The following is a 26552-nucleotide window of genomic DNA, read 5'->3' on the forward strand; positions in this document are numbered from 1 at the left end:
CAGCTTCGTTCTATAGAGGGTTCATCCTCAAAGAGTGCTTGAAATGGGGGCCCGGAAGTTAGGAGTGAGCCTAAGCGTTAAATGCTGTTTCTAGGGTCTCGACTCTGTTCTGCGGGTAACTCCAGTAGGAAAAGTTGGCTCATAATGAAAAAAAAAAGGTTTTTTTTTAAAGATTTATTTATTTATTTATTTATTTATTTATTCATGATAGAGAGAGAGAGGCAGAGACACAGGCAGAGGGAGAAGCAGGCTCCATGCAGGGAGCCGGATCACTACCTGAGCCAATGGCAGACGCTCAACCACTGCTGAGCCACCCAGGTGTCCCGCTCATCATGAAATGGACTTGCCCCATCCATCCCAGCTAGAGGATATAGGAATATAGGTAGAGACTCGGCAAGGGTAAGCTTGAGTTTACATTCAGATACCTATGTGATCTCTGCACCTCACTTTCTTTTTTTTTTTTTTATTTTTTTTTTTTTATTTATGATAGTCACAGAGAGAGAGAGGCAGAGACATAGGCAGAGGGAGAAGCAGGCTCCATGCACCGGGAGCCCGACGTGGGATTCGATCCCGGGTCTCCAGGATCGTGCCCTGGGCCAAAGGCAGGCGCCAAACCGCTGCGCCACCCAGGGATCCCTGCACCTCACTTTCTTTATATATAAAATAGGAATGAAAGCATCCATTCCTAGGGTTGTATGGAAATGTACTTATATTAATGAGATGATGTATATGAATTATGTACCTCAAGGAAAGGATTGCCTGCAATAGATGTTGCATACTGTTATTATTTATTTATTTTTAATTTTTAAAATTTTATTTATTTATTCATGAGACACACACACACACACACAGAGGCAGAGATACAGGCAGAGGGAGAAGCAGGCCCCATGGCAGAGTGCCTGATGTGGGACTCGATCCCCGGACTCTAGCATCATGCCCTGAGCTGAAGGCAGACACTCAACCACTCAGCCACGCAGGTGTCCCCACTGTTATTATTTATTGATATCTGAATCTGTAAACCAAGAAAAGCTTTCTCCCAACTATATAAAAGTGTTGGTGGTTAATTTTCAATTATAGAATATTTTCACCCAAAGAAATAGAACTCTCCCTCTTTCCAAATATTTTGGCAAATAACTACATCCCTTGTCAACTCCAGGATTTAGGAGGTGGTTGGGGTCAAGCTTCAAGAAACCACGGCAGATGCTATAGAGACATGTAAATGCTCTGCATGGAATTGCACTACAGAAGGCTTTTCCAAACCTTAGATATCTCATACCTTGTTTTAATCCATACATCCAAGGACTCTCCTCAAATCAGAATAGTATTTGAAAAAAAAAAAAAAAAAGAATAGTATTTGAAAAGTATTGGAGCAGGACGATTTACAAAGCAGGGATCTAATTGACAAAATATACCTTTACTCTTTGTGGATGTATTTGTTTTACATTTTAAGTTCTTCTACTCTACAACCTTCCTACCTTTCAATGTTACAATGTTATGTTCTTTTAAGGTATATAGTAGGCAGAATTTTGTGGCCCATGCAAACATCAGTAGCAAGTGCACTCCAAAAAAGTAATGCAAATTGTTTTGTAACCTTGGTAAATTCCCAGTTCCCTGTTCTTTTAGGTATTTTGACCAAACTTTGCATGAAAGATTCATTCCATGCTCAGGAAACCGTATCTTCGGGGCAGGATTCAGAAGATCTTCACAACAGTAATTCTCAGGTAATGTTCTGAGGCCGTCAGTTTTGGAATATAAACCAAGAGCACCATTACAAAGAGTAATGGTAATATGCATTACAAAGGGTGGATCTAGGTTTCCCTAGTTTTCTATATCTTGTCATGCAAGAGTAGGTGGTCTCGGAACAGTGTTTCTAGCTAATCCATACGTTATAAATACTACTTATTCACCAAAGAAAAATCCATATGATCTCAGTGCTGAGTGGCGATAAAGATGGTTGAAGCTCTCTAAAGTATGGGCATCTGCTTAGAATCTTTCAAAAAGCTAATCAACCTCTCCAGGAGTTTCTATTCCCAATCAGGGTACTTCAGTTGTTAATTAACCATCTTTAGGATACTGATTAAAAACAGCACGCATACATCTACTGTTTTAAGTATTTAAAATTAAATTATGAATGATATTTTCATACTGCCAAATTCTGTCCACTTGGCCCTACCAGGCTTTAAAGCTCAGGGTAAGGATGACCCTGTAACTATAAGCAATCTGGATTTTCCCAGGCAGTCATGACTTCAAATAGTCTGGCCCTTTGTCCCCATAACTACTTCCATTCTGACCACATTTCCATATTATTTTTGTTCAGAAAATAAAATCACCACAGCCACATCAAGATCAAGGGCAGAAAATTACATTGCCTATTTGGCCTAGAAACTACAGGGAGGATTTAATTGGAAGCAGACCTATGTCAGTAGTGCCTCTGGGGTCCAGATAGAGGTAAATACAGATCCTCCAAGGAGAAATATGGCCTCAACCTGGCCCCAAACCTCCCATAAACAATGTCATAAATATGAGCTCACAAGAAAAATGAATAAATCACAAAACACATTAGGATCAATAAAATGGGTGAACTGTTCTTTTGTTATTTGTAATTTAAATGTAAAATACACGTGAGTGCACATAAAAAATTACAGATGAGGCTCAATTCGGAGATAAAACACCTCAATAAAAAAGTGGAGGGTGAGGTGCCTGGGTGGCTCAGTCAGTTGTCTGCCTTGGGCTCAGGTCACAATCCTATCTATCCCAGGCTCAGCGAGGATAGGCTCTGCTTTTCCCTCTGCCCCTCTCCCTCCCCCTGCCCCTGCTCTCTCAAATAAATAAATAAAAACTTAAAAAAAAGTGGAGGGTAAATAATTGAACTGATCTTTTACCTAAGAAGATATACAATGGAAAAAAAAAAAGATATACAAATGGCTAACAAGCACGTGAAAATATGCTCAATATCATTAGTCATTAGGGATGTGTAATAATACCACAATGAGATATCATTTCATATTCTCTAGAATGCCTATAATAAATAAGACAGCAGGACGCCTGGGTGGCTCAGTGGTTGAGTATCTGCCTTTGGCTCAGGGCGTGATCCCCATCCCAGGATCGAGTCCCACATTGGGCTCCCTCAGGAAGCCTGCTTCTCCTTCTGTCTATGTCTCTGTGTCTCTCATGAATAAATAAATAAAATCTTTAAAAAAAAATAAAAGTGCTTCTGGTGAGTTCTCAGATGAAATGAGGACCATGTTAATGGAAACTGAAGGAAAGATGATCTTTGTTATAAAGTGGCAAAGAACCTGGCTGAATTGTGGTCTAGTATTTTATAGAAGGTTGAACTCATAAGCAATAAACTTGTTTATTTAGTTGAGATTTCTAAGCAAAATGTTGAAAGTGAGACCTGGCTTCTCCTTCCTGCTTCTAGTAAGTTGTGAGAGGAAAGAGATTTAAAAAAGATAAAATTAAGCAAAAAGGAACCAAAACTTGAAGACTTGGAAAGTTCTCAACCTATCCATATTGCAAAAATGAGAAAGCTTGTTCTAGAGAGAACATCAAGGGTGTAGCTAGATGATCCACCCCATTAGGAGATTATCTATGATTAACCATGGGGATAATCAGCTATCTCAGCAGAAGCTAGGAGTAAAGATAGGATTATACCAGCAGAGACACTGCCAGTTTGGACCAAAAGGAAGAGACTGGATGAAAGGAAGGCTTTTGGATTTCTGGGACTCTAGAAGACAGGACAATAGAGCTATTCAGCATGCTTTATCCTTTAAGAAGAGGGAAGAATAACCCCAAAGGTGGCTCAGAGATCATCAGGACTGGCACTCCCACCACAGCCTGGGAGGCAAAGCTGTTTCTTCTTCAAGGTTCACAGCTGGAGAGGAATATGAATCAAACATCAGTTGTCACCTATATCTGATTAGATAATATCCTGATGAGACTTTGGACTGGGGTTAATGCTAGAATGGGTTAAAACCTTGGGGGAGGGATACTGAGATGAAGTGAATGTATTTTGCCTGCGAGAAGGACATAAATGTTGGGAATCCACAGGGCAGAAATTATGGACTGAATTTTGCTCTCCCTAGATTCATATGTTGAAGCCTGACTCCGAATGTCACTGCATTTGGAGACAGGACAGAGGTAATTAAGGTTAAATGAAGTCATAAGGATAGGGGCCCTATTCTGATAAGATTAAGAAGAGGAAGAGACACCAGAGATCTTTTTTCTCTCCATGTGAGCAAAGAGGAAAGGCCCTGTGAGGACACAGCAAGAAGGTGGCTGTCTATAAGTCAAGGAAGGCTCCCACCAGAAACTGAGTTTGCCAGCACTTTGATCATGGACTTCTTTCTTTCCTTCTTTTTTTTTTTTTTTTAAGGATTTATTTATTTGAGGAGCACCTGAGTGGCCCAGTTGGTTAAGCATCTGCCTTCGGCTCAGATCGTGATCTCAGAGTCCTGGGTTGGAGCCCCGTGTCCAGGTCTCTGCTCAGCGGGGAGTCTGCTTCTCCCTTTCCCTCTGTGTGCACTCTCTCTCTTTCTCTCATTCATAAATAAATAAATAAATAAATAAATAAATAAAAAATAAAATTCTTCTAAAAAATAAAAATAAATTTTAAAAAGAGTTATTTGAGAAAGAGAGAGCACATGAGGGGGCAGGGGCAGAGGGAGAGAAAGAATCACCAGCAGACACTGAGCACAAAGTTGGCATGGGGCTCAATCCCAGGACCCTGAGATCATGACCTGGGCCAAAGTCAAGAGCAGGCTGCTTAACCTACTCAGCCACTCAGGTGCCCCTTGATTGCAAACTTCTACACCTCCAAATCTGTGAGAAATAAATAGACTGGATGAAAGAAGCACCACCCTCACCACCCCTCCTATTTGTATTTTGCCAGGGCAGCCCTAGCTGACTAATACAATAATAAATGTCAACAAGGATGTTGAAGTGTAAGTGCAGTGCCTGACATTAAGCTTTTGATTGTTGAGGTGCCCATTTCAAAGACATGCTTCTCAAACAAACATATTACCACCTAAACAACTAGGTAAGGAGCCAGCCAACTCCATCCATGAAGTTCCCCTTTAGAAAGCCTTATGGAGGGACAACTGGGTAGCTCAGCGGTTAAGCGCATCTGCTTTCAGCTCAGGGTGTAGTCCTGGAGTACTGGGATCTAGTTCCACGTTAGGTTCCCTGTATGGAACCTGCTTCTCCCTCTGCCTATGTCTCTGCCTCTCTCTTTCTGTGTCTCATGAATAAATAAGTAAAATCTTTAAAAAGAAAACATTGTAGAACTATGATTTCTTAAATGCCTCCACTTTTCCCTTCCCACACCTTATTTTCTGCTCTTCTGTTTTGTTGTTTTTTAATTTTTTGAAAAAGATTTTATTTTTTTAATTCATGATAGAGAGAGAGGCAGAGACACAGGAGGAGGGAGAAGCAGGCTCCATGCCAGGAGCCCGATGCGGGACTCGATCCCGGGACCCCAGGACTGCGCCCTGGGCCAAAGGCAAGTGCCAAACTGCTGAGCCACCCAGGGATCCCCATGAAAAAGATTTTATTTATTTATTTTAGAGTGTGAATGAGAGAGAGCACAAGCCAGAGGGAGGGGCAGAGGGAGAGGGAGAGGGAGAAGCAGAATTCCCACTGACCAGGGAGCCTGAAGTGGAGCTTGATCCCAGGAGCCTGGGATCATAACCTGAGCTGAAGGCAGACACTTAACTGATTGAGCCACTCAGGCACCCCTAAGATTTTAAGTAATCTCTATACCCAGTGTGGGGCTCAAACTCACAACCCTGAGATCAAGAGTCTCACACTCCACTGAGCTAGCCAGACACCCCATACTCCTATGTTTTAAATTCATCAAATAAAGAGCAAACCCACAAAACCCCAGCACCCCACCCTAGATCCTAATAAAGGCAGAATGCCAGGTTCCCACGCCTACCCCATCTCTCTCCTTCCTTTCTCTTCTCTTGACCTTGCTGTGTGGCCCTCAGGCATGCTGTGTACCCTCCAGGATTTGTGAGTAATAAGCTTTGTTTTTTTTCAAAGTCCCCCAGTGGTTGTTGCTGAGATGGGTCTTACAATCCTAAGAACCATAAAGGTTGGTCCAGTCAAAACATTGGCTCTGGTCAGGGAAATGTCTGTGGGGGCTTGCCACAAGTAGTACAATAAATGCCAGGTGAGTGCCCCCAGGCATTCCTAGCTGATAGCACCACTATCAATAGGCTAAGACTGACACAAAACAGATGTGGCAAAACCAGAACTGTAATACATTGCTCCTGGGAATGTAAAGTGGTGTGGTCACTTAGGAAAACATTTGGCAGTTTCTCAAAAATTTTAACAAAAATTACTGTAAGAATCAAAAATTCTACTTCTTGGTAACTACCTAAGAGAAATGAAAACATATGTCCACACAAAGCATGCATGCAAATGTTCCTAGCAGCATTACTGATGAGAAACAGACCTTAAAAACAACCTAAATATCCATCAGCTGGTGAATGAATGGATAAACAAAATGTGGAATATCTAAACAATGGATAAATTCAGCAGTAAAAAGGAACAAACTATGCTATATGCCATGGATGAACCTCAAAAACATTAAGTGAATCACACCACATATTGTATGATTCCATTTATATGAGAAGTCTAGAAAAGACGAATGGGTAGAGGTAGAGCGTAGAATAGCAGTTGCCTACGGCTGGGAGTAAGTATTAATGGACCTAAGGGATCTCATTAAGGTGATGAAAATGTTCTAAAATTGATTCATAGTGATGTCTGTACTACTCGATAAATTTACCAAAAATTATTGAATTGTAAACTTGAATAGGATCAATTTGATGATATGTAACATACACCTTAAAAAGCTGTTTTAAAATATACACATTAGGAAACAAGCAGAGGGATGCCTGGGTGGTTCAGTGGTTGAGCATCCGCCTTCAGCTCAGGGCATGATCCCGGAGTCCCAGGATCGAGTCCCACATTGGTCTCCCTACATGGAGCCTGCTTCTCCCTCTGCCTGTGTCTCTGCCTCTCTCTCTGTCTCTCATGAATAAATAAAATCTTAAAAAAAAATAAAGAGGAAAGAGAATATTTAAAGAGTTAAATGGCTGAGAATTCTTCAGAATTGATGGATACAAATCTTTAGAATCAGAAAGCCCAAGGAATCTCAAACAGAAAAGTAAAAATCTACACATAACATCATAGTTGTACTGCACAATATCAAAGCCAAAGAAAAGATCTAAGAAGAAACACATACCCCCAACCCCCGGCAAAGAAATAAAAATAAAAAAGACAAAACACATTCCCTACAAATGAAAGAAAATTGGCTCAATAGAAAAAGCCTGGAAGACAGTGGTATAATATAACCACAAGCCCAAAAAGTTAAAGGAAAACAACAAGAACAAATCGTTGTCAACCTAGAAATTGCATACCTAGTGAAATTTTCTTTCCAGAACAAGAGAAAGTTAAACATGAGACAAATATAAAAGAGAGATTTACCTCCAACAAAACACTAAAATGAAGAAAAATGACCCCAGAGGAAAAATTTGAGATGAAAAAAGAATCATAAGTAAAGTACTTGGCTAAATAAAATAGTAATAACAATGTGGGTAGCTCAACATCGATTCCTCAGAAGGCAGAGTCTAAGATAAGTTTAAGTGCAAGGATTTTACTGGTGTGTGTGTGATCCCAGGGAACAAGAGTGAGGGATGTAGGAATGATGTAGGGTAGGAGAATTCATTCAAGGATATATGATTAATTTGGCCACAGCTACAAAGGTCTGGTTGCTCCATCACTCAGGACCATTTGAGAAACCATATGAAGTACATATCGCGACTACTTATCCTGGAGAATGTTCCCGGGGAAAGCAAGTGGGATGCACGTATCCATTGATTCTCTCCTTTCCCTTGGTTGAAGGCTCACCTCAAAGAGCCTTATATATTCTAGGTGCACCATGGTTTCCGTGCTCTTCTATTTCTTGGCATCAACACAGATGCCTCAGGATAGGCAGGAGATGCAGAGGACAAGCCTGAAGCTAGACATTATCAGATTCAATCTGTGTAGACCTGGTGAGTGCCCACAGAGATGATCACCACAAAGCTGGCTATATAAGGAGAGAGAAAGCTGAGAGGATCTGTAATGAGGCATAGAGGGGTCCAATACAGTGAAGTTTAAAAAAAAAAGTAGAGCCAGAAGGTTAAGAAAAATAACATATAAATCAAGAGAGAGGTAATTAGAATGAAAGCATTATAAAATTCTGGAGGAGGGTAATAATAATTCTGCACTCTGTAAGTATGCATATTAAATTTTTAAAAAATATTTTTTATTGGGGGTGCCTGGGTGGCTCAGTTAAGTGTCTGACTCTTGATTTTGGCTCACGTCATGATCCCAGGGTCATAAGATCCTGCATGGAGCCTGCTTAAGATTCTCTCTCTCTCCCTCTGTACTTCTCCCCTACCCTGCATACTCTCTCTCTCTCTAAAAAAAAATAACGGGACACCAGGGTAGCTCAGCAGTTGAGCATCCATCCCCTTCAGCTCAGGGCATGATCCTGGGGTACCGGGATCAAGTACCACATCAGGCTCCCTGCAGAGAGCCTGCTTCTCCCTCTGCCTGTGTCTCTCTCATGAATAAATAAATTAAATATTTAAATAATAATAATAATAATATTTTTATTGAAGTATAATTAACATACAATTTAAATTTTAATTAAAAATTGGGGTATAATTGACATAAAACATTATATTAATTTCAGGTGTACAACATAATGATTTGATATTTGTAGACACTGAAATGATTACACAATGTCTAACATTTGTCACCTTACATAATCACAAAAAATAATTTCTCTTTCTTGTGATGAGAACTTAAGATTTACTTTCTTAGCAACTTTCAAATATGCAATACAGTATTATTAACTATAATCAGAATATTGTACATCCCATGACTTATTTATTTGATAATTTGAAGTTTGTACATTTTGACACTCTTCATCCATTTCTCCTAACCACCAACCCCTCTGCCTCTGGCAATCACATCTGTTCTCTGTATCTATGAGCCTATTTTGTTTGTTTTTAAAGATTTTACTTATTTATTTGAGAGAGAGCACAGCAGGGGAAGTGGCAGAGGGAGAGGGAGAAGCAGACTTTCCAATGAGCAGGGAGCCTGATGTGGGGCTCAATCCCAGGATCCTGGGATCATGACCTGAGCTGAAGGTAGACAGTTAACCAAATGAGCCACCCAGGCCCTTTGCTTATTTTTTAGATTGCACATGTGAGATCGTATGGTATTTGTCTTTCTCTGTCTGACTTATTTCATTTAGCATAATACCCTCCAATTCCATCCATGTCATCACAAATGGCAGGACTTCTTTTTTTATATTTGAATAATATATATGTATGTATATGGAATTGCTGGATCTTATGGATCATGTGCTAGTCCTATTTTAAGAAAGAAATAAAATGCATAAATTCCCAATAAGTATGAGGAAAAAGGAGAAAAAAAATCAATCCAAACAAAAAGTCAAGAAAGAAAAAAAATAAATCACAGAAAAATCTGGACAAAGAGAAGGCACAAAATACGTGGTAGAAATAAATCGAACAGTATTAGTAATGATGACAAATATAAATGAACTTAACTTTCCAAATGCAAAGATTATTAGGCTAGATTTAAAATACAAAATCCAGTGATACAGCATTTGATTAATATTAGAGATTGACATAAAACATAATAATAGAGAAAGCCTGAAAGTCAAATGCTAAAAAAAAAGAAAAAAGTTGGTGCTGCTGTATCAACTTCACACAAAATAACTTTAAAGCAAAAGTATTATTAAAGCAAAAGTATTATTAGAGAAAAAGTGGGTCAATTAATGATGAAGGATTCTGGAGTTTTAACAATTCTCAATTTATATACACTTAATAACAGCATCAAAATATGTAAAACAAGAACTGATGAACACAAAGAGAAATAGAAAAATCCACCAACAAACTGGAAGTTGACAATATACATCTCTCAGTAATTGAACAAGCAAACCAAAAAAATTCAGGAAGGTTAGAGAAAACTGGAATAACACAGATCACAGGCTTTATTGGTTTTATGTACTTGTTGTTTAACAAATATTCATATAGAGTTTATTATGTAGCAGGTGCTATTCTAACAGAACTTTTGTCAAGAACTGGAAAGACAGGGTTCTGATCTGAATACCTTCCAGGGTCAAGGTGGTATCATTGATCACTTCAGCTAAATTCAGAGACAAATTTCATAGCACTTCCTCTCACAGGACAACTCCTATTGTGAGGATAACTCCCCACAGAATCCATACAAATAACAAGCTAGTTATCTCCAAGTAATAAAGAATAGCCTCATTCTGAAGGAATCTGCAGAGATCTAAGAGCCACATGATCTACTGGTGTTCTTATGGTGTCTTATCACTCACCATAAAGTGCAAGTCACCATGATTTGGAGAAGCAGGCAAGTTAATGCCTGGCTTCCATGTACCAAAGGTGTTCATGGTGCTCCTGGAAAAAACAAACAAACAAAAAAAAACAGCATGATTTACAATTGCTGGGCCCCCAAGTAGGACCCTATATCAGTCAGGGGTATGGGTTGACACTATCTCCACTGTGTCCTCCCCGCAGGATTGTGATCCTTCTGTGTGATCCTTCTGGGTCTTAGTGTTCTTCCAAGAATTGAGTCTAGCCCTTGTTTTTGGAAGGACTGCTAGGGGTCAGTCAGTCTTTACCTGTCTACACCACCAACCAAGTGGCATTTGTCCATCCATTCAATGAAATGACTGATCAATGACTAGGGGAATGATGGTGATATCCAGAGGTGCTGATGGGTGTTTTGTGTGGAAGGGGCAGAAACTAGGACCTGCTTCTGCTTTTTCTGATAGACCCTAGCTAAGATGGAAGAGAATGGTGATGGAACAGAAGGCCACCTCAGCAGTCAGTTCAGTGTCAAGGGCTTGCAACAGGTGGCGCGAAGCAGGGTGCTTTCCTTTATGGGGAAGGTCGAGAGGCAGTTCTGGAAGACAAAGATGATTAACATCCTACCCTCTCCTACACCTTCCAGGGGACTGAAGTGCTCCCTCCCTGGTGCCTAATTCATTATTCTCCCTCCACTCTGTTCCATTCCAGTAACTATAAACTTACTATTTGTCACATCCAGACCATTTGTCCAGAAGGATCAAGTACAAGAGGGACAAAGGTGTTTTTAAAAAATTTAAGCAGTTCTGTTCCTAGTGCCTGAATAATTTCTTTCACATCAACTCGGGACAAAGGAAACACCTAACGATCCCATTATTAATTTATCAGGTCCAGATATCTTAATACATATTTATGTTGTCACCGCTGTATAGCCATTTGAAAAAATAATACACATAAATTGAAAGAAAAATAATACTGTTATTCTATTTTTAAGTAACTATCATTACTTGCTAATGGGATGTGCTAGGTGCTGTATGAGTTCTCAAACCTTGGCATCAGACTGGGTACTGCCATGCTCGTTGATTCCACATTGATGTTCACCCAGTAAGTGCTTTTTATCACAGCAACTGCAGAAAATCCAACTTTGCAATGCTATGACATTATTTTTTTTATTTTTATTTATTTATGACAGTCACAGAGAGAGAAAGAGAGAGAGGCAGAGACATAGGCAGAGGGAGAAGCAGGCTCCATGCACCGGGAGCCCAATGTGGGATTCGATCCCGGGTCTCCAGGATCGCGCCCTGGTTCAAAGGCAGGCGCCAAACCGCTGCACCACCCAGGGATCCCACTATGACATTATTAATAGGATAATATCCCATGTTGGAAGCACAATCCACCTTGTACTAGTAGTTCACACAGTTTCCCTCAGATGTCGAATATCACTGTGCTTCCCTTTATTTATTTTTTTTTTTTTAATTTTTTTTTATTTATTTATGATAGTCACACAGAGAGAGAGAGAAGAGGCAGAGACACAGGCAGAGGGAGAAGCAGGCTCCATGTACCGGGAGCCCGATGTGGGATTCGATCCCGGGTCTCCAGGATCGCGCCCTGGGCCAAAGGCAGGCGCCAAACCGCTGCGCCACCCAGGGATCCCTGTGCTTCCCTTTAATATTTAAAATATTATCTGGTGGTCCATAGGCTTGCTACTACAGCATGCTGGTGTGTGGTGGTCTGGGTCTCACACAGAATTGTTTAGTTTGGGGCACAAAATTCTTGGAGGGAAAAATCAAAATCAGATTGTCATACTTGATATTCCTTAATAGTGTAAATGTTAATAAACTGTATAACAAGTTAATATTTTTATTTTATTTTTAAGATTTTATTTATTCATGAGAGACACAGAAAGAGAGGCAGAGACACAGGCAGAGGGAGGAGAAGCAGGCTCCATGCAGGGAGCCCAATGTGGGACTCGATCCCAGGAACCTGGGATCAACGCGAGCCAAAGGCAGGCACTCAAACCACTGATCCACCCAAGTGTCCCACAAGTTAATATTTTAAAAAACTTGATAATCAGCATTAAATGTGAATCTCATAGGCTCCCTTGTGTCTGGGCAGCCAGCAGAGGATGAAGCTACCAGGTCTGCTGGGGTTGCCTTTGGGAGAAAGAAAGAAACGTTGCATGTACCAGGGAATCTTAAATTCTCAAAACAGGTCTGTATAACATGCCACCTTTTCATCCTGATTAGTATCAGGGAGTGGCCAAGAAGAAATTATTGCTTTCTAAAACAGTCAAATTTAGTGAACACACTGCCTTACTAACACACCTGAACCAGGAGGAGCTGATGGAGGAAGGGTCAGAAATCATTTTGAGTTGATTTTTGAAGAATGCATTCCAAGGCTCCACAATCCCAGACGCCTGTGGATGGTGGATAGTAGGAAGGTCCATCGAATACCTTGAGCAGCTTGACAGCCCACTGCAGTCAAAGATGCATCGTGGTCAGACTGCAAATATCCGGAAAGCCAGAAATACAACAAAAACAGTTTCAAGTGCTACAAGGAGCTAGACTCAACATGGAGGCAATATTACAGCCTGAAAAATGATCAACAGTGGTGAGCCACTACCAGTAGCCCCAGGAGGGGATCAAATGTCCCATGGACTCAACTGCCTCACCCTGTGCAAGGGGGCCTCCCTTTCCAAGAGACAAACAGTTCAACTTTTATCATGAGTGGCGGGCCTGGCATGCAGTAATGGCCAGTGCATCTGAAATAGTCTTTACCCAATGCCCAGTCTAAGCCTGTGGGTGTGCTGCATGTCTGGTTTAATGATGGGTCCAGGCAGCAAAGTGGCTATCTGAGCCATGCAGGCTGGATCTGCAGCTTGACTTGGGTTGGTCTCAGATGATGGGCCCTCATCATGAGCACGTACACGAGTGACCCAAACAGTTCCATCAGTAGCCATGATTTGTTTCCATGGTTCATGCTCCCAAAGAGGGAAGAATCTGCCAGTCTGTAGTTTTCCAAGTGGCAGACCAAACAGCTAGGACATTGTCAACGGCCCAAGAGGCAGTAAAAAAATGTAACAAGGTTCATCAGGGAGCACTGGCTGGAGCTGTGAGGATGGCTTTGAGTTCTGACCACGGAGAGGAGTGAGCACATCTGTTTTCCATTCCACGTATCTGGCACCGACGCTGACCAGCCACAGCAGCCCAGTGGACACGACGGGTTTCAGCTGAGCCAGACCATCAGCGCACTGGACCCAGGCATTTAGGGGAAGCTCTGTGGATTGAGAGCCCTGCTGAGCAAATGGCTTTGCTTCAGCTATGGAGTGGAGGATAACCTTTCCTCCAAAGGGAGAGCTGCCTCTTCTTCATGTAAAGCTGAAAATGCCACCAAGGCCAGGCAGCTGCAGACTTGAATATACCATTTCCATCAGACAAGTGAGGCTCGTCAGGTCCCTTCCCACATTATTAGTTGTTGAGTCTAATAAGTTAACCTACCCTCTCAGGATAACAGTCACAAGGCCTCGATGGGAGTGTGTTTTAGCACTATCAGGTGTTCAGATCTGACAAGAACCCAAGAGATACTAAGAGCTGCTTTTCAAAAGAGGTGTACCTCTTAGCCACAGGAGGGAGGCAACTCCTGGTGGAGGCAGCCTCCCTGGAAAGTGATCAATCAGGAAATTGATCAATCAGAGAGACTTTTAGCTTAAAGGGGTCATAAGGTTGTGGAGTCCCCAAAATGCTAGCACTTCTCTGATGCAGAATTCCCAATTGATCTAATCCCTTTGGACATTTATGAGCATTCACAGTGCGTTCATGGAAAACACAAATGCCAATTACACACGCAGTAGTGAAAGCCACTGGAACAGTACATTGACTTGGCCCAAAGCTCTGCCCACAAGGTCAATGAGATCCTTTCTTCTCTCCAGAAAAGTGAGGGACATTCTTCCCTTGGGAGGAAGTGAGACTTGCAAAGTACTTTCTTGCAATTGCTCAGAAATGTGGAATAATTCTTTAGCACATACAACCTACATTAGTAATAGCCATTTTTTCCTTCTTTCAACAAACATTCATTTGGTGCCTGTTATGCGCAAGGAACTATTTCAAGTTCTGGGGATACAGTAATGAACAAAACAGTTTCTACTGTCACATAGCTTACGTTCTAGGGGGGAGTATCAGGCCAAAAAAAAAAAAAAAAAAAAAAGGAAATAAAAACATGTCCGAGGGTGGTAGATGCTATGGAAAAAAGGAATCAGGAAAAGGGGCACTGGGAGTGTCAGGGGTGGGGCCTTGCTAATTTCTGTAGTGAGGTAAGGTTACTTAGTCTCAGCAACCTGAAGGATTGAGGATATGGGAGGTGAAGAGATCCAGGGAGGTGGGTTCTAGGCAGGGGCGAAATAACACCAAGACCCTAAAGCTGGAGTCTGCCAGCTTTGTTTCAAAAGTAGCAAGGCCTGTGCAGCTGGAGTTGATTGAGATCACAGAGGAAACGCGAGGATCCATGAGGTCTTGGCAGGTTGAACAGACTTGGCTTTAACTCAGAATGAGGTAGAAATAAATGTAGCATGATATGGCACATTTTACCAGGATCTCTCTGGCTGTGTGTTGAGAACAGACTGGTGGTGGGGTGGGGTAGGGTGGGGGTGCAGTGCAGAGGCAAGCAGATTGTTCAAGAGGCAGTCATAAAAATCCCACAAAAGAGGATGCTAGTTTGGTCAAGAGTGATAATGCTGCAAGTGTGGTGAGAAGTGATAACATTCCAGATAAATTCTTTTTAAGTAAGATTTTGAAAAACAGAAGCATAACACCATTATCATAGCTTAAAAAAACTAACAATATTTAATATTATCACATATCTAGTCAATATATAGGTATACAAGATTACCTCATGAGTTTTTTTTTTTTTTTTTTTTTTAACACATTTGTTAGAAATGTCAAAGATAGGGGCATCTGGGTGGCTCAGTTAAGTGTCTGCCTTCAGCTCAGGTCATGATCCCAGGGTCCTGGGATCCTGCCTTTAGCTCAGGTCCTCCCTGCTCAGCGGGAGCCTGCTTTTCTTCCTCCCTCTGCCCTTTCCCCTCTGCTTCTGCTCTTCCTCTTGTGCTCTCTCAAAAATACATAAATAAAATCTTAAAAAAAAATCAAATATAAAGCTGGGTATTAAAGCAGTGAAAACAGATTTTATTCGGTAACTACTGACAGTAGGAAAGAGCTGAGCTCCATTCTGATTTGTGAAGAGACCACAGGGCATTTTAAAGGGAGAATGGAGGCAGGGGGGTAGAGCAGGGCCTCATGCTGAAAATTACAAAGAGTTGGTCACTGTAAATGTGATTAGGGCAGCAGTGTCAGCTAGCTGGCAGTTAGGGAAGTTAGGATTCTATCCTCCCAGAGACAGGGAGACCAAAGACTTCTCCTTTCTGATTAGACTTCAAAGAAATGGCTTTCTTGAGACAGATATTTGGGAGTTATAGAGGATATACATAACTCTCAAAGGGACCAGGAAGGATTTACAATTGCAAGCCCTTTTTAGTGAGTACTCGAAGAAAATGAGGTGGAGTCGATGTCAGGTGTTTGCTACGACAAATAGCATTTTTTTTTTTTTTTTTTTTTTGACAGCTCTGAGTTTTTCCGAACAGGAACTTAGGAAGGACTGGGTTGTCCTGGGGGTGAGGCCTTAAGCTGCTAGAAGCCATGCTGAAGTTTGGTCAAGATTTTTACTTAGGGCAGGAAGTCTTCGTTTTGAGAAGTTATTGCAGTTCTCATAATCTCTATTAGATCAGATCCATACATCACATAACTGATTGACATTCCATTTAAAATTTTTTAACCTCTAGGGTCCTCCTTCATTCTTCCCTTTTACCCCTTACAACTTGTTTGTTGAAGAAACAGAGTAATTTGTCCTGTAGACACAATCAAGTCTTTGCTGGCTGGACTCTCATGGCTTTTTTTTTTTTTTTTTTTAATTTATGATAGTCACACAGAGAGAGAGAGAGAGAGAGAGAGGCAGAGACATAGGCAGAGGGAGAAGCAGGCTCCATGCACCGGGAGCCTGACGTGGGATTCGATCCCGGGGCTCCAGGATTGCGCCCTGGGCCAAAGGCAGGCGCCAAACCGCTGCGCCACCCAGGGATCCCTCTCATGGCTTATTTTAACAAGTTTCTTGCTCCTTATATTTCCCCAAAATTGGTGCTTAGGGTTGAGCGGCCTAGTTGACATACAAAAAGAGATGGGAGGGTAGGCAGTTGGATGTAAGACTGGGAGACAGGAGAGATCCAACTGTCGACAATAAATTGAAAGTCATAAACAGAGAGAGTTTAAAGCCAATTCCAGATGTGATTGCTGAGGGAATGAGAGGACAGGAGAAACCCTCTAAAGGTTTGGAGGTATGGAGATGGGGCAGTACTGGGAAGGATGAGGAGCACGTCCAATGTGAGGGTAGTGACCCCGAACCAAGAAAAGAAGGTACTTAAGGAAGGAAGGAGTGCTCAACTGTGTCACATGTGGTAATGAATTCCGGATTCCATCAAGTAAGGATTGCAAATTTACTATTGTTCAGTAAAGACGTCACTGGTGACCTTGAGCTGTTTGGAATGAGTTCAAGAGGGAATGAATGAGAGCAACTGGAGACAAGTAAAGACAACTCTCAAGAAATTTTACTGCAAAGGGAAGCAGAGAAAAAGATTAAGTAGAGGCCAACTCGACCTTGAAGGAAAATTTGTTGTTTTCAAGATGGATCATAAGAGCCTATATATATCCTGTGAAACTGATCTAATAGAGCAGAAAATTGGAGTGCTGTGTTAGGGGCGTTGCTGGAGCAACATCCTTGGAATAGGGAAGAGGGGATGGAATCTAGTGCCCCAGGGAAGGGTCTGGTCTCAGGGAGAGGCAAGACAGTCCATCCGTAGTAACAGGAGGCAAGGCTGTACCCCTGGACACAGATGCAAATAGACCTGTGGATGCTGTAGAGAGAACATGTGTTCTAAGTGCTTCTACTTTCTTAGTGCAGTAAGAAGCAGGGTCGTCAGCTAAGAGTGAGAAGGGGAGAGGTGTTGCATGTTTGAGGACGCAGGAATAGGGGTTAGCTGTACACTCTCAGGAGTGAGGAAAAGTAAATAGACAAGGAAAATGTAGACTATTGGTCTTAAAATGAGACCATCAGCTTTGGCTGGGTGTTTCTCCAGCCAAGTTTAAGCTCTCAGCGGAAATGCAGTATAGGCAGAGATTTAGATTTACCTAAAAGTGGGATTTTGTCCAATTAATAAGACAGGAGAGAAAGGGCAAGGGCACAAAGACTGTATGCAAGGAAGTAGTTATAATGACTACATGTGATATCCACACACGCAATTGAGGGTTTGCTTACGTAAGTGACGTGCCTTGGAAGCTCTTCCCTGGCACAACTAGGACTAGCAGCCATTCAGTTATAATTTTTTTTTTTTTTAAGTGCACTCCACATCCAGCATGGAGCCCAGCATGGAGCTTGAATTTATGACCATGAGATCAAGACCTGAGCTGAGACTAAGAATTGGATGCTTAACCAACTGAGTCACCCAAGGTTTCCCTGTTCAGTTATTATTACAGTAAGTTAAATAGATGTGACCGAGGTTGCTCATCATTCCACAATATCTTGTTTCCTTCTTCCGTGATCATGAACCTTGAATCTTAGAAAGGCATATGTTTATTCAAGATGAAGACCACATTACTTGGTCTCCTTTAAGCCCAGAGGTGACTATGTCTTTACTTTTTGGACAAAGATATATAATCATCAATATTATGAGACTGCTCCCAGGAACCTCCCTAAAAGGAGATATGATACATATACATACCTGTCATTTTGCAAGGGGGGGGGGCATGAACTTTTCTTTTATCTGGTTGCCTGGGGTGGGGATGCAATGACTAGAGCTCTGCTCTTCTGCTTAGAACATGAGGATGAGATCCACACCCAGGCACCATAGGGAGATAGGCTGAAGGAACCATAGGCCCTTAGGGCTTTGTGGCAGTGAGCTACCATACCAGCTCAGACGGTGCATCTTTAAAGTTTTACAAGAGAGAAATAAAATTCTATCTGTTTAAACAATTGCTTTTTTTGGGGGGAGGGGGAGAGCCATTTCTCATACCTGAATCTAATTTTAACTGATACTTTGAGGGAACATTTTTAATGAAAGAAACATGGCTATTTCAAATATTTTAACTTGACACTTAGAAATGGGATATTTACCCACTGGTCTTTTGGTGTAGGGACAAGTCCTTTTCTTTGAGTAGGGTTCCACTAATTAGCATTCCATGGAAACTACACATGCCCATAATACACGGCTAAGATCACATTTCGATTTCTTCAAAAGCAGAATGCAATGGCAAAGCCTTAGGGAATTTGTGAAGCCATGTGAATGCAGAAGTACCCTGGATGTTTACAATTACCCTCATTTTTGGTCTTCCTTGCCAACACTTTAATTCAAAAGTATTTTTTTTTATTGACTCACCTTTCCTCTTTCGTGTTTACTTTGGTTTAGGAGAACTTTGTTTTAGCACTTACATTTCATCAGTTTATATAAGATTAAATTACATATTTATCTTATTTTCATGAAAAATATTTTCTCTTAGCCCTCATATTTTATTAGTTTATGGAATGTTTGAGTTATGTAATTACAGCAGTGAACATAACTGGCAGAAATGAGCTGGGGAAAACACAACTGACTTTTGGGAAGCACATAATCAACTGTGGGAACAGCACGTTCTTCGTGGGAAGAACCCTTTCTGGGAACATCAGTTTTCTATCCTGTTGAGTAGGGGTCAGATCTGCTACTCACCATCTTTTTTTATATAATGTAAAACAGAATTTTGATTATACATTTAACTTTATAAATGCATGAACAACTCTTACACATGGTTGATGGGCGTGTGAACAGGTATGAGCATTCTGGAAGGCAGTATCTATCAAAGCCCTTAAAAACATCATAGAACTAGTGTACCTAGGTGGCTCAGTTGGTTAAGCATCTGCCTTTGGCTCAGGTCATGATCTCAGGGTCCTGGTATCGAGCCCAGCATCTGGCCCCCTGCTTAGCTGGGAGCCTGCCTCTCCTTCTGGCTCTGCCCCTGCTTGTGTTCTTTCTCTGTCTCAAATAAGTAAACAAATAAAACCTAAAAAAAAAAAAAAATTTAAAGTCATAAAACTGACTCAGCAAAGCCATTTTTAATAAAGAATTCTAAGAAAATAATTGAGACATTTCCAAAAGATTTTCTATGATTATCTTGCCCTGGGGAGAAGTTTAAGAGCCACACGGAGTATGGCTAGTGTTACATACTGTGTTTTCATTTGGAATAAACTGTTTTTTTGTTTTGTTTTTGGAATAAACTGTTTTGAAGGAATGAATCAGAACTTTAGCTTTGGATTGACAGTATAACATGATCACTGAAAGCTTTTTTTTTTTAATTTTTTATTTTTTTTAAAGACTTCATTTATTCATTCACAGAGACACACACACAGAGAGAGGCAGAGACATAGGCAGAGGGAGAAGCAGGCTCCATGCAGAGCCCTGACATGGGACTCGATCCTGGGTGTCAGGATCACACCCCAGGCTGCAGGCGGCGCCAAACCGCTGCACCACTGAGGCTGCCCACTGAAAGCTTTTATTAAAGCTTTTGGAACCTTAAACTGTGGTGAGTAGTGCCACCTGTTAACTAGGATTAGGAAGGGAATACATTTCCCCAAATCTCTAGTGCCAGAGTTCTGGATGGGAGTTCGGTTCCATGAACTGAGATGTGAAAAGTGGAAGTGCAGCCACCTTCCTCCCACTTCAGCAGTTTCCTACTGCTGAAGCTGTGAGGTTGGACTCTTCTCTTTCCCTCACACCTCACCTCTAGTCTATCAGCAGACCAAGCTGGCTCTACCTTTGAAATTTAGAATCCAAGCACTTTCTGGCACCTCTGCTGTTCCCACTCTGGTCCACACCACATCTGTTGCTGGATGACTGTAGCAGCCTTCAAGTTAGTGTCTCTGCTTCTACCTTTGCCTTGACACGGCAGCTAAAGCAAGCCTTTAAAACCCAGGTAACACTTGTGACAGCCAACCATTTTACTTAGAATCCAGCCCAACTCCTCTTAGTGTCCTAAGCCCTGGCTGACCTGGACCACCCACTGCATACCTCCTCTGCTACCCTTCTCTCTCCTGTTTATGGCTCCAACCTCCAACCTGTTTCCTTTGCCTCTGCCCTTCCTGATTCTAGCTGTCCTCACCTTCTATGGATCCTGCCAGTTCACTTCCTTATCTTACTGTGACATGATGACCTAACTAGACTCCCCCTATCTTCAAAACAAATTCATAAGCACCTGTTACCTTCTAAATACCATGCAACTTACTTAGGCTTATTGTCTGTCCCCCTCACTAAGATGAAAGTTCCCGTCATGACAGAGATCTTCCTCTTTGGTCACTGATGTATCCTAAGTTAAAATATGCCTCGCACCAAGGAGGCACTGTGTGTGGGGTTTTTTCCTCAGGTGTCCTAGGGTCCAGTCTTTAGCTCTGGGGTTCCCCAGAGGCAGTTGAAACTGGGGATTTCATTATCACTGGGCTGCAGCTATGCAGTGTTCTGTAACTCAACAGCTCCATAGCCGGATCCTCTACCCACCCAACTATGGGAGAGCTTGTAGCTCCTCTGGTGGGAGTTCTCTAGTGTCCCAATTCCTGGAGGCTCCACCTATTACTTAGTCCTCCAGCTTTCCCAAGAGTCTATAAACACTTATTTTCCTGTATTAAACTTTTCTGCTTAGAATTGGAATGGTTTTAATTTTTCCACAGAACACTGAAAAATACACAAGATACAGTTGTCAGACCAATGATGATCGAGACTGCATTTTTTTTCTGACTGGGTCTTAGATGTAAATGAGCCAAACAGAAGAAAGCCTAGCCCCTGCCTCAGTTCTTGGGGAGTTGGACCAGTGACTGCTCCAATACAAGGGAACAAAAGAAATGCTTCAGAGAAGCTAAGTCAGAAGTTGGCCACACAAGGAGTTACTAGAGTTGGCATTCTCGCTCCATTTTTTTCGAGGATGCCCCTGAGACCCAACCACTCTCCCGTCTCTACCCTCTACTGGTGGAACTTTGACAGCTGAATCATATCTGAGGAGCTCTTTTTTTTTTTTTCTTTTTTTTTTTTCTGAGGAGCTCTTAATACCACGTCTGTCACTAGCTACAGCGATCTGAAGAGGGGGAAATGCCCCTACTGTGAATGTCCTGCACTAGGATGGGGGTGGGAGCAAAGGAGGAACAGGCAGTGGATGTCATTTTTTTATATCATGCATAAGACCTAAGAAATAAGCATCTTTTCCTTTAAAGAGCCAAGTGGTAAGTGATCAATTCAACTGGACCATGGGGTTAGGTCTAGGATAAAAGACCTTGTCTTTAATTCATTCAACTAGCTCAGACAGATCTTAAGTACAAGATGCTTATTAACAAAGAACAGTATATATTTTTAAGATAAAGCACATAAGACAATATTATATCTAGCTCTGTCAAAGAGACACAGAGGCAAGTCTCTTTGGGCTTCTGAAGGGTATTCCTCCCTGAGAGCACAATGAGGAGAAAGTTCCTTGACTGCTATCTACTTTGCTTCCTGCTATGGCTCTGGACACTCATTTGAAAAAATGAAGCTGAGCTGTAGCAGCCACTCTGCAACACTGAGGCTAGCAGAACAAACAGATCTAAGAAAATCTTGATGATGTTTTGGCCGCCACCCAACTCTGGAGCCATTTATCTCTAGACTCCTCATTACAAGCGATAACTGAGCATCCTTATTGCTTATGCCACTGTCAGCCCAGCTTCCCGTTACACTTATGCTGATCATACTCTGCGAGAAGCACTTTTCTGTCTGGAACCAAATAAATGCTTTATTTTCATTGTAACTTAAAAACCACTCTATTAAAAGGCCACTATTACATAATTTTTATAGAAAATAAATAAAACTGAGCTTAGGGAGGGTAAGTAATTTTCCCCAAGGTTTACCAGTGGGGTTGGATTCAAACCCAACCCTGACTCTAAATCCCACACTGTGCCACTTTACTCACAGTTAAAAAATTAACGAGTCTATAGTTCTCCCTTTTAGAATCGCAAAAAAATGCCTACACACGGATGCAGGTAGTAATAAATTTGCATGCATTTGCACTCACACATAGCAATTTTGACTTTACACTTTTTACTTCCATTATTTGCATTTATTTGTTGGTAGAAATGTATGCTTCAGAGGCTTGGTCAAGAAAGCAGACTTGTTTCATCTTTTTTCCACACTTTCACTGATGACATCCAATCTGTGAATCAGGGATACACAGACAGGTCACGGGGACTCTGATGCAGGGTCTTAATAGTTAATCCCCAAGATACTTGAGATGGAGAATGTGAAAGTAGTACATGTTCTTCCCCAAGCTTTCTCGGGGGAGTCAAAAAGCTAAAGACTGCAAAAGACCAAAGAGCTAACAAGGCAGGGACTCTGAGTTGACCCAGAAAAGCAGAAGAGTGTTTTTGAACCAAAGAAACAGAAGAGAAACTGAGGATTGCAATAGAGGTGTACTGGCAGTGCTTTAGCTTCTGAAAGCAGCACGGGAGCCCAGAGAACAGAGCTCAGCCTTCGAGCAAGCAGAACTTCTACATGTTCCCACAGAAGCCTTCTGTCCCTTGCAATAGGAGACCAGAACAACACTACCAACAGAGCTCCCATGAGCTCTGACCTACAGAAGGGACAATGTTCAATCTTTCTTCATAGCTGCTGGCTAGGTATGCAGTTTGAGGGGCTGGGCACAGGAATACCCCAGCTGTCATGAACAAAATCAGATTCACAGGACAGAAAAGTGAGACTAAAGGAAGGAATATTCATTCAAACCTCTGGGGCCACCTCAAAGTCAGGAGGAGGTACTCTTATGGAGCCTGTGTGGTCCATCGCTGTTCCAGAGGCAGTTGGCTAAGCTCACAGAAAAGGGAGCTGTGACATTGGCGTCGAACAACCACAGACACTGCTGTAGGCAGCCTTTCCTAAGCTCTAAGATGCCTCCTGCCACTGAACCAGGGAAAAAACCCAGCCCCATAGGCAAGGGATAAGGGAAGAGCAGCTGCTCCTCCAGGAACGACACACTGAAAGGATCAAGAGTGTGATGACTTGGTAAAAGGAACAAAGTAATAGACCCATGAACTAAAAGGCCACAGTGGCCAGCTGGGATTGGGATGCAGACCTGGTGATGGCGGGACAGGAAGTGGGGGCGGGGGGCTCTCAAATTCAAAACTTTTGAAATGGGAGGTCATCTCTCAAGTGTCGAGTAAGTTGTTATGCAATAAATCTTTAATTGCCATGTTACCAAGGTTGTTTTTTCAGCAGTATTTGAGTGTGGTCATAATTCTGAGTACTCACAGGATTCTTTTGGGAACTATTTAAATGGAAGCCAAAAGAGTACTGCTAGACATTGCATGGCTTGTGGGGAAGGGACAGGGGAGGAGTTCTGGGGCCTTGTTTCACCAAAGGCAGGTGTACGGTGCTGGGGGGCAGTCTCTGACTTCACCTCTGGTAGAACTATAGCTAGCACCTCACCAAGTAAATAGGCAGTACTTGGCTAAGAGTGCTCAGGAGAAGACGGGCAGGGAAGGGCCTGGACCTGTATCCTCAGAGCTTCAGGCCCAGGGGGATTGTAAGTGCAGTCAGGAGGTCAGGACAAAGCAGCTCTATTCATGTCTTCGAGAGATTCCTGGAATCTCTATTTTGTTTGAAAACAGACTCAGGCAAAGGGAAGGGAAACTAACATTTATTGAGTGCCCATTGTGTTTATCTGGCCTTGTGCAAGGAGTTTTCACCTACAACATTCCACTTAATCCTCACACCAACCCTGTGAGGTAGGTATTGTCCTCATTTTTGTCCCATGAGGAATGAGGCTGAGAAAGGTTAGGTAGTTTGTCCAAGGTCACACAACTAGTAACTGATGGAGCTGGGATTGAGCACTGAGTCCCAGACTCAAAATTCCCAGCTCTCTCTCCAACACTGCTTCTTGGGAAAGAGGAAGGAGTAAAAGCAGCAGCAGTCCTTACGCTTCCTACCCTGAGAACAAGACAGTCAGCAAGACAGGAGGAGCCTGGACTTTTCCATAGACCCTCCCCTCTCTACCTGGGGAGGGTGCAGTCACTCGAAGAGATAAGACATAAATATAAAAATAAATAGAAGGGACAAGTCCCCCAGCAGCAAGGATGTGCAGGATCCATGCTGTGGGAAGGCCACGGTGCCATTCACAGCTGCCGTGGGAGGAAGCCATGTGGGCCCTGTGGGGAAAACTGGGACAATGGCTGCCAAAGGCTGGAGTGGGTGGGCTAAACAGGCCCCTTCTGGGTCGCACAGATTTGAGAACAAAACGTCTGGAGCAGGCAGCCGTGGGCACAGTCACCATCATCCTCCATCTGCTCATTTTACCGGTGTTTGTGATCCAAGAGGGACTCAAAATCAGGGGAACATACAAGTTTGTGCTTTATGTGTCCCAGGACTGTCATCTCACCGGTCCTACTGTCGCCAAGGCCCACGGATACCAGCTCCTGCCAATCAACAGAAACAGCAATGAGAACCAAAACCATACAGCCCATTCCTCAGCCCTATGATTTAGGAGAATCCCAAGAATGCTTCTCCCTTAGTTAGCATGGACTCCTCAGCACTCCTTACCTCTTAAAGAGCCCCTACCATGACCCCACAGGCTCTCACCTGCAGGAAGGAGCAGGCGGTTCCCATCGTCACATCTAGAGTCACCTTGCCCAGGAGGAGCTGCACCTTTCCTGACTTGCGGATGAGCAGCTTGCCAACCTGACCCTCTGTCAAGTCAGCCAGGGTACAAGCATTCTCTGCCAGCCTGGCTTCCTGCGAAGAGAATCAGAAGATGGAAACAAGATAAGGAGCTTCTTCCTCCAGCCTGCATGAATGATACCGTTTCCAAAGGAAGAGGTCAGCAGCAAAGATTAGAATGAGCTCCCTAAGAGGGCCTTTCTTCACAGTTGCCTGCCATTGGCCAAACAACAAAACCCAAAGCAAACAAATGGACAAATAGACAAAATATTTATTACTGCTGACGCTGAGTGATGGTACATGAGAATTCATGTTCTCTCATCTGTGTATACACTAAATATTTCATTGTAAAAAGTAAAAATACGTAACAGGGGTTGAAGTACAAAGCCTCAAGCACCTTGTGGGTGGAATGAATGCGTATTATTCTGGCATTTCAGCTTGGGTGGCACCCCTTTGCTCCGCAACAGATGGCTGTTTCCTTTCCTGGCCCCCTCAGTGCTTCCACAGAACTCATCCATGCACATACCCGGTCTTTCTCCTGCTTTATGACCACCATCTGCCCATCCTCAGTCTGCACCTCTGTCTTGATAGGCTTGATGTCCTGAGTAGGTGGCTGGCCAGGGAGCGTGTCTGGCAGTTGAAGGAATAGCAGCTCTTCCTCCTGGGTCAGGCTCAGCTCCCTGAGCAACTCTGCCACAGATATGTCCTTTGGGAGGCCCGGGGTCTTTCTGGCTGTTCTGGGAGGAGCCTTCATCTTGGCCTCCTCCTCCTCATCTCGGGGCTCCTCTTTCACTGCCCAAGGAAACATAAATGGAAGAGCTATGAAGTAGCCATCTTGCAGTACCCATCCCTTCATTCCCATCTGCTTCATTGTCACTCAACCATGAAGCAGGAGGGAAGCACTGGTATGAAGAAGGGTCCAGGAGTTGTGTGGCTTATCAAAAAGGAGTATCTGAGGCTAGGCCCACGGATCCATGTCAGCATGAACTTTCTGAGAATGAGAATTTAGTGTCCCTGTTCAGGTCATGTACTTCACAACTGGAATGGGGGAGGACCCGCTTATGAGTCTGGGAGATTCATTCCTAGAGAGGATTCCTGGGGGGCAGCCACAGGGAAGGAGAGGAGACGTTAATGGACAGAGTACCTTTCACAACAGGTACATCCACCTCCATGTCCTCTTCCTTGGGGCCAGCCAGCCAAGGTTTAACATCTGGCTCTTCATTCTCTTCCTTAAAGAGCCACCCTGAGTGAGCCAGCGGCAGCTGCACAGGCATGTTTCGAGTGTCATTCCTCAGCCCAGGGTCATCGATGAACTACCAGGGAAGAGTCAGGGGGTCACATGG

General features: G+C 42.7%; 1 protein-coding gene and 1 long non-coding RNA gene across 3 annotated transcripts in view; one reads left to right on the top strand and one right to left on the bottom strand.

Annotated features, from left to right (window-relative positions):
• LOC111092313 lies at positions 1-22613 on the top strand. 2 transcript variants are annotated; one of them, XR_005378688.1, is made up of 5 exons: positions 1-115; positions 212-399; positions 1624-1721; positions 17859-17994; positions 21210-22613. It is a non-coding gene; the product is annotated as an uncharacterized LOC111092313 (long non-coding RNA). The 2 variants fall into 2 exon arrangements; XR_005378687.1 differs by lacking the exon at positions 17859-17994.
• The window catches only part of POLR3D (RNA polymerase III subunit D), a 7020-nt gene continuing 3067 nt past the window's right edge, over positions 22600-26552 (bottom strand). The window contains exons 6-9 of the mRNA XM_038573867.1: positions 26354-26522; positions 25736-26001; positions 25132-25284; positions 22600-24968 (exon numbers count right to left, since the gene is read on the bottom strand). Coding sequence (XP_038429795.1) covers positions 24846-24968; positions 25132-25284; positions 25736-26001; positions 26354-26522 — 711 coding nt within the window. The 3' untranslated portion in view covers positions 22600-24845. The remainder of the gene's footprint in view (positions 24969-25131; positions 25285-25735; positions 26002-26353; positions 26523-26552) is intronic.

The sequence above is a fragment of the Canis lupus genome, chromosome 25, assembly GCF_011100685.1.
Source record: "Canis lupus familiaris isolate Mischka breed German Shepherd chromosome 25, alternate assembly UU_Cfam_GSD_1.0, whole genome shotgun sequence".
In the NCBI taxonomy this organism is placed as follows: domain Eukaryota; kingdom Metazoa; phylum Chordata; class Mammalia; order Carnivora; family Canidae; genus Canis; species Canis lupus.